The 12,581-nt window shown below is 38.0% G+C and overlaps 1 protein-coding gene across 1 annotated transcript in view; it reads right to left on the bottom strand.

The window, feature by feature from the left end:
• FBN2 (fibrillin 2) overlaps positions 1-12,581 on the bottom strand; it is a 168,459-nt gene that overhangs the window by 116,430 nt on the left and 39,448 nt on the right. Inside the window, 1 exon segment of the mRNA XM_014954806.1 lies at positions 4,666-4,791. Within this exon segment, the coding sequence (XP_014810292.1) occupies positions 4,666-4,791 (126 nt within the window).

The following is a 12,581-nucleotide window of genomic DNA, read 5'->3' as shown; positions in this document are numbered from 1 at the left end:
AAAAACCCTAACCCACAAAATACATCAGGATATTTAAGGGAAAAGGATATAGCAGGGGATCTTGAATTCCTCCTTCTTAAGTATAAGACTTGCTTTTAAATAAAGAAGGTCTGAATATTTAGTGTAAGATTCCAGCCTCTGCCCCTGAACACTGGAGCCTTGCCTTGTTACTGACTCCAACTTAGATTTTGTCCTTTGTAACCAGCAAGTAATATTTGATCTGGTTTTCCACACCTAAAGAAGGGAAAGAAGTGAGCAGAATGCTCCATACTACATCACTTCTACATAATTTTTTAAATAATAAATCATTAAAACAATATGGTTTCTGTTAAATAATTTCTTCGTACACAGGTTCTAACCTACAGGAGACCAATTCCTTATAACCTTCGCAATGGCCCAGTTCATATATATAAATGATGTGACTTCACTCAAATGACCAGTCCCACTAACTGAAAGTGTAATTGTTTGAAGGATTGGCTACAGTTTTATCCTATAAATCTCACACTGACAGGTTATAAACTCTCAGAGCCTTTATTTTTTTAAAAAAAAAAAAGAAAAGCCCAAGGAAAACCATGGAACCGTGGCGTGGCTTTCATTCTCTGCTACATTCTTGGAACAATGTAAGCATGGTATTACGCTGGTATAATTTTGGCATTACCACCTTGCCTGTGAAGCATGGGGAAATGGACAAGTCTCATTATGGTTTGGGTTTTTTTTTTTCCCAGAAAAAAATGGTACAAACTGGGCACTGCAGGTTGATATCTACATAATTCCCTATGGGGAATTAATGTGATTAAGAAAGCTAGCGGGGAAGCCAGGACTAATTAATACCTAACTTCTGCCACACACACAGGTGGCAGAGTCTTAGAAGAAACAAAGCCAGAGCATATGACCTGGTCTACAACAGGCTGCCAAGAAAGCAGGAAAAGAAAACCCACTGATTACTGAACTATGAAATAAAAGCAAATATTTCAGAATGCAGACGATGTTTTACTTCTATTATGCATGGTCCTGTAAGTACCACAGATTTTTAAGCAGGTATGTGTTAAAAACATATTCACCTTTTCCTGTGGATACTATGAGGAAGAACTCATACGTTGAAATGTTGAATAACATTTTTTTATTATTAAACCAGAACTTTAGAAAGGTTAAAGAAGTAAAATTCAAAGAATGCTTTACTTACTTTTATTACTTTAATTAATTTTCAGAAGGAAGGAAACACACCACTGAATAAGTTCTCCTTTTGGCATCAAAGCTTGAGTGCAGACGCCAGGCAGAAACATAACATATACAAAAATTACCTCCATTGTTTGAAAATATCTATTTGATATATTTTAACTGCATCCATGCCTGAAAGGAGGTATCAGGTCTCCTTCACATGGAGATCTTCTAGGGTTAGCAGCAGTAAAGCATGAGAACTGCCATGCTTTCTTATGGCAGATGGGCAGATTACAGACATCATCAGAATAGGGAGTTCATTTACTGAACTGAGACAGTCTACCATAACAGCTATCCAAATGCTGTCTTTGCTCTGATGATGTATTTATCACATTAGAAATGCCCTTATTTTAGGACTAACATCTGAACAGCTGGCTTGGGTACAAGCATTCTTGCCCTACTCCTGCTGTACAAGTCTCATGGAACAAATATAAATGCACCATGATTGAGAAAATCACAAAAACAAGTGCACTTCTGATGGACAAGGATAAGTAACTATTCATAAAAAACCATAGAAGTTACTCTCTAACATTAAAGTAATCATTACATTTAATACTATAGAAAGTTCTACACAGTCTCAAGCTGAAAGAGTCCTGCCAATATAAACAGATGCAATTCAAAGAATACCAATTTGAATAAAAGCCTACCAGTGAAATGTCTTGCAACTGACAACAGAAATCCAAGATGAGTAACAAGAAAGAATTCTAATGTATACATTGCCTACACAATCAAATACACGACATGTTTGTTTAGCAATTAGAGCTGTTTTTGCTTCAGCTTTGAAATAATGAGTTTATTATAGTTCTAACATTTTCAAATCCACTCTTTCAAGTGAGGCATCACAATTACACTTTGGAAAACATTTAATATTTGCAATTTTTTTTTCTGATAGTTGTTTATATTTAATGGCACAATTACAAGAAAATGTTTCTGAATTTTGTGTACTTTATGTTGTGATGCTGAATGAACTTAAGTTTGAATTCTACTGAAAGATAAACTGTATTGCCAGAATTTTCGAAAATGATGATAATCATGATAACTGTACTTAATGTTTGGTATTCCACATAACAGAAAATGATGGTAAAGCCAGCCAGTTATACAAAGACAATGGAAAACAGTAGATGCTTATTCACTCCCTAAATGTTGTGTAACCATTACAGAAGTACATTGCTTAGAAGTTAACAATAGCACTAAGATGCTAACAAAATTAATCATGTTAGGTATACATCAGATTTAATGTAGGTAGAGGCAGCTGTTAAGTTCACTGTGCCTGTGCTTTGAACTGGTAGGATAGCAGTTAGCTCTGGTGAGCAAGTTATATATCCACATCAGTACGGCACCATGTCTGACCTGATAGTAGTGTTAGATGTTGTTATGTAAACTTAGTCATAAACTAAGTTTTAGGCAATTGTTAATGACATCTGCCAAATTAACTCTCAAAATTATTAGAGTCCATTATTAGAAAAAAGCAAGCAGTGTTAGTTTATTACTACACAATCTGCATATTTTGTGTTCTGATTCATCTATTACTAATATTCCTACACCCTTCACCACTCCTACTCAATAATGACATAAAAAAGGAAGCTATAATTTTAAAAGCCAGTGATCAAGTGGCAGGCAATTCCAACAGCAGCTGGGGGTTTTGCAGTTAGCAATCAATGGAAAGGGATACCTCATCCTTTGGGCTTCTTTCTACATAGGTGGAGAGGAGAAAGAAGTCAAGACAAGTGTCACAAGGTGATAAGTATGATATCCTTTTCTAAAAACAGCAGGAGTGGTGGATATGCTTAATTACCTCCTTTCCACATTTTCAAACATGGCCAAGCCCAAAGGAAGGCTCTTGTGAAGGGAAAACAAAATACTGTGCCCTTTTCCTTTTCTTCTAATGACAATTCTCATTCCTATATGCTGAAGTCTCATGCCTACAAATCTCTCATATTCTACCTGGCCCTTCCTTCTTGCTCACCTCCCTATTAGAAAATCCCAGTACCTCTTGCTTATGGTTATATTCCCATTCTGTCTCCAGAACAGGCTTTCTGCTTAGCTCTGTTCCTCACAGGTTGCCATGCAGCACAGAATAGATGAAATGCCTTGGATTTGATTCTCCCAAGGAAAGTGGCTCTGATTACAATTTTCCCTTTCAGTCACCTTCTTTATGAGGATTCCTCAATCTACTTAGTACCTTCTGGTTTCTCCCTCAGTCCTGCAGAAGGCTGTGGAGTTGGTGTCATGTTGTTCTATTGCTCTACAACTCTTCTACCATTCTATTTTCTTCAAGGCATGGACAGATTCTTTTTCCCAGTCTCAGCAAGGCTCCTGGTGTTTCCCTGCTAATACAATGATACAAATGGACCTGCTTTCCCTGTGAATGGGCTTGCTCCCTGCAGAGCCCTAAACCTCTGTCCACATGTCCACATGTCCATATTTCTTGTTAACTGCTTCTTAGAAGGTTTTAACAAGATAAGCCAGGTTTCTCCTAGAAAAATTCATGACAGTAATACCATTATGCACTGAGCAGAAACTGAAACCAGGCAACATAAAAAAAACAGAAGAAGGTGGAGGACAAGACCACAGAAAAATATCTTTGGATTTATTTTTTTTACTTACTCTTCAGTATTCTTTCAACAACACCAGATGCAACATTTTCACTCATAAAATACACTGATTGTGTTACTTAACTTTTTCGTGAATTCTGTTTTGTAGGCAAAACTAAGGAAAACTCGGAGATGTCTTCCAAAATCAGCTACAAACTATGTATTTGTTTCTAAATGAATAGTGAGTATAATGTAATTTGGTAACATACGTTAATTGCCAACTAACCACAAGTCAAAGCCTTGAACAAGCAGTCCTCTTATCTGTGTAACTTGATTGTGATTGTGATTTGTGGGACAAAGTTTGAGTTCTGATTTCTTTTGAAGGCATGGCAAATGCACTCAAATCAGTAAGTCGTCATCAAACTCACAAAAACTCAGCAGTTCTCTATTTCATTACTCTAAACTATACAGAATTGCTGTTCTTAATTATATCAACATGTTTACTGAATAAACATGGTCTATTATGGTAGTTTATTAAACTATGCGAGTACCTACTTGTACTAGAATATTTTGGACACTTCTGAGAAAATAAACAAAATCCTAATAACTTAGTCACAGTTATATGCTGCTAACAGATGCAAATGTACTCTTTATCTATAGTTCTAAATTTTGACACAGGAGAAACACTGCCTTTACCCCTGAGTCAGACAGAAAAAAACATTTAATGCGAAATATGAACAGTAAAGTAGAAACAGATGAAGTTGTGAAAAAGAAACAAGAAGCAAAGTACAACTACATTACACCCGTTCAGATCACACAGTGCATCTATTCAGAACCTTTTCTTCCATTACTAAAGTGCTCTGCTGCTTTACTTAACCAATTTTTAGGTATGTTCTCTGACATCATCACTTACCATCACATTTTTGAGTTGCTTCATTCTGTTTGTGACCAGCAGGACACTTGCACTCGTATGAACCTACTGTATTAATGCAGTTTCCTCCCTGGCAGACTCCAGGGATAGCCTGACATTCATCGACATCTACAAAGACAACAAAGAAGGATTACTTCACGTAAGACACAAAATTTCACCATGGCTTTTGCCATGGTGACAAGAGAGCTCTGAAATTATTCTTAAAAATAACCCCAGCATATTTCGCCACTTCAGTGAAATAACAGGCAATAACAGCAGTAATGTGCCTCAGACCTTCATGCGTGTTGTATTCGATTCCACATAAGCTCAAAATGCATTACACATATTGATTTACAATTTATATAGCTTTAAATTTAAGAAGTGTATTTAATTCAAATCCGTACCACGTACTTGTTGGTATCCCACGCGTTCAGATTGTTCCTTATACATGGCCACTACGAAATGCAGATTGCTATTTTGAAAGGATCTCTACCTGTACACATGGACTACTCTCCTGTCCACCCTAACTGGATATGATAATTCTTGCAGAATAGTCTTTCTGGACAGAAGTCAAACTACTCAAGTCAATAGAAAAAAGGTGCTATTCAGGCAGAGTATGATCTGCATAACTTAATCTACTGAGGTGACAAGTAGAACTGGAATTTCACAGATTTCTTTAGGCTTTACTGTCAATGTTAAATAAATGCTCTTAGAAAATTTACTGCCATTTTCAGTTTACTTCTAACTTTTGGTAACTTCCTGTTGTATTTTATAATGTGCTATTTCCAGTTCAAATTGTGTTGTGTTTTTTGTTCCCCACTGTCATTTTTCTGTACATAAAACATCATGTCTTTCTGTAGGTTCTTATACAAAACTGTCATATGACTCAGTGTGTAAGAGCAAATGCGCATTTAACATAATATCAATGAGATCTATCATAGAGGCCTCCGTGAAATAACCAGTGCTAAAGCAGACTGAAATTCTTTGTACACAAGAAAAGGGAGAACAGACAGAAGATGGGTCCCACCATTTATTCACATCCAGCCCACCCAGTAGCTCCCTTCTGAGTAGAAGTAATACTGTGTTTGTCTTTTGACCTTTGGGTCTCAAAACGCATTCATCACATGCAGTATGCCTGTGCCTTGTGTCATTTATTTATGCTTATTTAAATTAAGCCAACTGTGTCAGCAGATCAGTCATTAAAAATAACCACTGCGTATCTTTCACAGTTTTGTAAGTCAAAGATGTGAAGTAATAGTAAATTAATGGCAGTAGCAGTGGGAATTAATACTTTCCAGAAACAGAAAAGGTATAACTGAAGCCTTGAAGTGAACAAAATTTCAAGATCTACTGATTGCATTGATTTCTTTCCATTCCAATCCTATGGTTTTAAAAGGACAAATAAATGTCAAGCTCTATCAAAGTCTGAAAAGATGAACCCAATTACGCAACACAGCACAGTGCTGATCCAGTGAAGAAAACTCAAATGGCATCATTATGAAAGGTGAAATCCTACAAATCTTTGAATCACACACACTGTCTTGCTTTTCTATGCTAATATCAATCTTAATTTGTGAGGGCTTGTATGTTAACTACTCTAAGTCATATTTAAATGTAAAGAGAATAAGTATATTCACCTTCAGAATTAGCTTAAAAACATATAAACACACATGCTTAAAAACATATAAACAAGCCTGATGTTTTATTTTTTTGTCAGTTTCAAATTTGATGAAAACCCAAGTTTGTTTTAATATATGACTAGTGTTTTGGAACTGAGAAAATTCAAAAAGGACAAAAATATTTTCTTGAAAGGGCATATTTTATGAATTGCTTCCTATATGCCATTTTAAGATATAAGAGTATTTTTTTCTGAAAACACAACAAATGTAAAATTAAGCATCTTTTTATTTCTTTTTTTAATATCTTTGACAGTCAGGCTAATTCACACAGGAGTTTTAGCATTATTAAATATCCATTCACTCATGCTTTTAAACCCCAACCCCATTACCACAATAAACTTTTTGCCATAAACAGAAAATTAGATTAATAACTCTTTAGATCCCGTTCTGTGTATCGAGGTTAAATACGCTACAGATTAGGCAGAATGTTTCCATGTGTTCACAGGCTTGATAATATCTGGCAAGTGAAAAAGGGTTCTTTGCTTTTGCGGAGTTTTCTCTGCAATATGCCTGCGGGATTTGCACAGCTAACTTTAAACATGTACCTTTGAAAATACAGCCAAATTCAGCTTCCCTTTCTGATGACTGGACTGTTTCTCTAAAAACTCTTAAGAACCAAAAGTCTCAGGAAAAATAAATCGTCTCATATTTTATACACAGATTTTGGAAACTGCACCTTTTATTTACAATGGTAGCAATAACAATTATCCAGATTTTTATTTGTACCGAAATACCAATTTTCTCTTGAATTCTACCTATGATATGTATGGGGAGTTTCTTTGCAATAGACTTGGCATATGGGAACTTAAAAGAAAACTGGACGTGAATGCAATGGTAAACTGTTGGTTCCTCCTCTGCATCCTAGATAATAAACATACTACAAATACAAACATGCAACAGAAATAATACTAAGCTTTTTTTCCCCTATTTTAGTATTTATTTTCATGACAGCAGGATGGAACGCTAGATGACATTTTTAATACTGTCAGTAAACCAGACACATTAATCCCAAGCACTAGATTATCTAAAAATTATCATGTCACTCTTCATTGTGAATTTGAACCTTCACCTGTCTTCTCTCTTTTGTCCAGTCCACGTCAGTGCCTTTAATGTTCAGTGCAGTATACTCCTACTGTAGAATAGATTTATTTTTTTTATATTATCTCCTGTAACTGCTATGTATACTTAACAATGTCAGCAATGGTAGCAGGAAGAAAAACCTTCATATTTTCAAAAGCTATTCAGCCAGGACTATTTCTCTCTCCTTAGTGCAAAAAACTAACTGTCTGAAGGGAAAGGGTGTAGCTGAGAAATGGACTGTTGAGGAATGCAGGGTGGAACTGAGAAAATGTCCAATGCAGGATTTCTGCCATTATGCTATTCCTAAGGCTGTGTAGCAATGGCAATAAAGTACTTTAAAGTGGAACATTTAAGTACCTCCAACCTAAATTCTTCAGAATAGTGATGTCTGAACAGCTACAATTCCTGTTTAAGCAATGACTGAACAGAAACTGTTGGCAGGGATAAGTAAGGGCGGGAACCAAACCCAACCCCAAACAATTTGAATTTTGATTGGTTTTGCTTCTCTAATTTTTTAAAAGCTATTCATGGTAATAATGAGATAACAATACTACCATAATGTTCTATACAAGCCCATTAATCAGAGAACATAATTTATCCTGAAAAAGTGCTAAAAAGCCATTTAAGATACACTAAGATTGCAACATGCACATTCTGTGAAAAGTTGGAACAACTTCATACTCAGTAGTTAAATCTTGTCACACTCTGACATCTAACGCATATGGATAATATGACCTATTTTCCACTAGTAAGGCTTGCAAGTTCTTCTGATTCTGACTTGTTCATATCAACTCCTGAACTAGGCTATCAGCTGACATAAACATCTGCTTAAAAAATGCCAAGCATTCAAACTGTGGACAGTGTGAGTCTGGTCTAATCAATACGTGACAAAGCTACAGTTTTACTGAATGCCAAGGGGTTTGTATTCCTTCAATAAAAGTCTCTGTAAATCTGATGTCATCAGAAAAAAAAAAAAAAAAAAAAAAAAACATTGAAAAGCATTAGCTAGATCCCTGTATTTGTTTATAAAATTCTCAGAGAAAATATTTAATGCCAGTCTCATCTCACATTTCTATTTCATTAAATGAAGTCTCCTCAGACTGGAGTTATCACACCTGGAGAACAACTGTTTCCTGAATTGCTAATACTTCTCTCCTGTTAAAATTTCTGTAGCACCCCCCAAGAGCCCCTTTATTTTCTCCTTCACAGTTTACTTCTGTGCAGTCGTACCTGCCACAGTTATCGCAGCTTCTGTCTATGCAAACTCACAGATCTACCACCCTTTACTCCTCCTATTTGGATTAAACTCTCTATTCACCTTTCTCTGCCAGAATGCATTTGACACTGAAATTTTAACAGCTGATATATTTCCTTGAAGTATTGCAGCGTTGTAGCAAGTACCTCAGTCCCAATTTGTCTGTTCAGCATACTCTTTGGCTTCCTCCTAGAGTTTCTACTTTAACCAACTGTTGGACTCCCTATGAACAAGACCGCTGTATTGCTTTTTTTCTAAAATCCTCATACCTAGCTGTATCAAAATCCTGCAGCTTATTTCTACAGAGTATGTACCCTACTACAAAGTGTGGAAAGGTAAACAGCGTCTCCACAATGTCAAGTGGTACTTCCTCCAGTAGAGTGGTCTGATAATTCAGGATGGAGGAGACAATGCGCAATTAACTGCAAACACCACAGAACTTAGGTGAGGAGAAGCTGCCAGTACTCAGAGCCTGAAAGGGACTGTCTTGACTGCTGGAAGTAAAGCCAATGATTTTGTGGAACATAGAAAATCTTCGCCTCTCCTTTTCTATACAGAAAATCTAACTTTTCTTCACTTGTTTGTGCATTACCATCATCTCGTAACATGTTGTATGCTAAATCCTGCCGACACAAATACAATCATATCTTCCTATATAGTAATAGTATGCCAAAAATGTAGCAAAAATTATGGCTGTTTAAACTTCCTTTGTTCATCTATCACACAAAGTAAACTATGACATTGTTTCTATTCTTCCCAGTGGAATTCAGCAATGATGTAAACCGCATAACTTAAAAATATTTGCCACACAGAATAAGCTGGCAGAAAAAACCCCACAGTATTGTGGGCATGGGTGCTAAAAAGCTCTACTGATCTCTCACATAATTTAAATGAAGCCCCAGAAGCTATGCCAGGATCATTCTGGCAGAGAAGTTTTAAGAATTCATTATATCTGGCCAACATCTTTATCATACAAAGGAGTTTGACTTGGAGATTGTAACCAATGTGCATGCCTTCAGTACACTGTTTCTGTTTATGACATTGTTATGAAAAGAATGTCTAAAATATACTAATCACTTCAAGATTAACAGTAAAACATAAGCTGTTATACACAGACATAGGCCTATTTCTGACATACAAGGAAAAGCACAATCAAATATTTCTCCTTAGTATAATTTGGATGCTTTAAGCAGTGTAAGCACAGAAAAACAGGAAAGCAAATATTTGAAATGAAGAAAAATGAAGGGATTTATTGTTGCTTAAAACTAATCTAAGTATTTTAAATAAAATAGATGCCTTTGCTAAGATAACACTGTGAGGAGTTCCATAGAAGTGAATTTGAGACAATAGCTTCAGTTGTAGTTTCAGATCAACTATACGACTGTGTGAATGAAAACTGAAGGCAAAATCCAAAAAGAAGTTTCATCAAGTTTTCATTTCTAAGGATTACAAATCTTACAACATCTTGAATTTCTCCCTATTTTTCAACTCAAGTTCATAGAAGACTGTTACTAAGAACTTATGAAGTAGAAATCCAACCAAACAATGGACTTTGTCAGATTTGTGCAATTTTAAGCCACTGAACTGTGATGCAGTGTGGGGGAAAGCAGCACTAAGAATAATGCTGCAATACATGGGGCTGCAGAGAAGACTGAAAGAGAAGGAATAGGGAAATACAGATGAGAAAAAAAGGACATTACCTAGCCTCTTCTGAAGCACTAAAATAGTAACCCTCCTAAAATTTTTTATAACACCATTGGCAACAGCAGCTGCCTGAATCAGGACGTTTTTCACAGAATCACAGAGGTTGAGGTTGAGGAGAGTTGAGGTTAGAAGGGACCTCTGGAGATCATCTGGTCCCAAGGACCCTGCTTCCAGCAGGGACACCTACAGCAAGTTGCCAAGGATCATATCCAGATGGCTTCTGAGTATCTCCAAGGATGGAGATTCCACAGCCTCTCTGGGCAACCTGTGCCAGTGCTTGGCCACTCTCACAGTAAGAAAATGTTTCCTGGTGTTGAGGAGGATTTTCCTGTGCTTCAGTTTTGCCCACTGCTTCTTGCCCTGGACACCACTCAGAAAGAGACTGTCTCTCTCCACTTTGGACATTCCCTTTGGGTGTTTGCATATACTGATGAGATCCCTCTTCAGCCTTCTCTTCTCCAGCCTAAAGAGCCCCAGCTTACTCAGCCTTTCCTCAGAGGACAGATGCTCCAGTCCCTTATATTCGTGGCCCTTCATCAGACTCTCTCCAGTAGCTCTCATTCCAGGGAGAACTCAACACAGCACTCCCAAGTGTGCTGGCTGTTGAACAGTTTGTTGATCAAAGGGAATGCAATAATGGCAGGGAAGCTTCAGACCCACCATTGTATCTGATCCTGAACCTCAGTAAATTCAGACTGCTCACATGAAGGTTGGGACCCAGCCTTAAACTAATCTAAATTAGTACCACCCATGCAATGCAGGACAGGCAAAACAATTGGGGATGGTTCATAAACCAACTAACACAGAAGGCTAGAATGGTAAGGTGCAATGAAGATGTCACACAACCAAAACCCCTGAAAGAGGCCAGAACGTTCAAAGTTCAGCAGGACCTCGAGTTAAATCCTCAAAGGGATGAGAGACAAGAAAGACCTCAGAAACAGCCTACAAAGGAAAGGTCTAGACCTAGGTTTGTCACTAGAATTAATGCATAAGAAACACACTAGCAGTTCTAGGGACCATGGTGCAAGCTGCCCACAAAGCCAGCCAGCGTGGCAAGGATGCAGACCATCTGTCTGCCAACCCATATAAAGATGCCACAGAGGCTCTAGGCACTATTGGGTGTGCTATCACCCCACTGGCATAAAACTAGTAGCTCCCATACCACTGGAGCCCTAATTTCTTGTTTTCCCTCTGCCTTAATGGCAACACTAGGAATCTCTCCCCATGGATGTGTTCACATTGAAAGAGTGGGAAGCCAGACGCTCAGTGTGTCCACGTCCCCCGTATGCCTGGGGGGTGTTGCATGTTCTTGATGAGGAGACACTGCTCTTGTTCCAGACCTAAAACAAGCAATACAGTGCTAGAAGCCTGACTGGGGAAACAGCTTGTGGACAGCCCTGGCCAAAATACATTTCCACTGGGGCACATATCGGTCAACTAATTGGCAAGGCTTTTCTGCCTGGACTGCCCTTGCCAAAGCTGTTGACTTCCCCTGGACCCCTTTGAGACCTGCAGACTGGGCAAGCAGTATCTTTTAACCACCCCACCAAAGGGTTTGGACAAGGCCTCCTTTTAAGCATGCGTAATAACATCTGGAGCATTCAGACTCCTGACAGCAAGACCCTAAAAATTTCCCACAAGGGGATCAAGGGGTAACCATCCAGCCTTCCCCCACTGAGACTATTTTCTTTTCTGTTCTGCAGGAATGTCATGGATTAATTCACAACTCAGAAAGCCATAATTTGGTTCACTTGTATGGTTCACAGTCCTTGTATTCCACTGAGGCCGCATTGCCAGCACAGAGGGAATACTGGGTGAATTGACTTACTGGAGGGAGTGGAGAGGTTTGCCTGTAGTGACCAGGTCAGTAAGGATTCATGTAGGTTTTTTTTATTTTTGGTGCCGCTTTTCAGTGTGTAGCACCATACCTCTAAGACAGAGGCAACCGAGACCAGGCTCTGTTTTAGAAGGGCTTGGTGTAGGGCTGCTGCTCGTAGCATCTGGCCAACCAGCTGCATATTGAGAGGCACTGCAGGTGCCCGAGCCACGCCAATGTGAAGTGGCTTGGTCTCCTTTCCTGACAGCCATCAGCACAGCCCCACAGAAAAATGCTTCCACTTAGGAAGAGCTTAAAAGTACTATAGTCTTGCAAATGGTAATCGATTTTGTGTAAGATGTGGGCACTAATGATGGTACATTTT

Source organism: Calidris pugnax, unplaced genomic scaffold (assembly GCF_001431845.1).
Source record: "Calidris pugnax isolate Ruff unplaced genomic scaffold, ASM143184v1 scaffold157, whole genome shotgun sequence".
NCBI classification, from domain to species: Eukaryota; Metazoa; Chordata; class Aves; order Charadriiformes; family Scolopacidae; genus Calidris; species Calidris pugnax.
The sequence above is the reverse complement of the archived record's forward strand: the minus strand, read 5'-3'. Positions and strand labels throughout refer to the sequence as shown.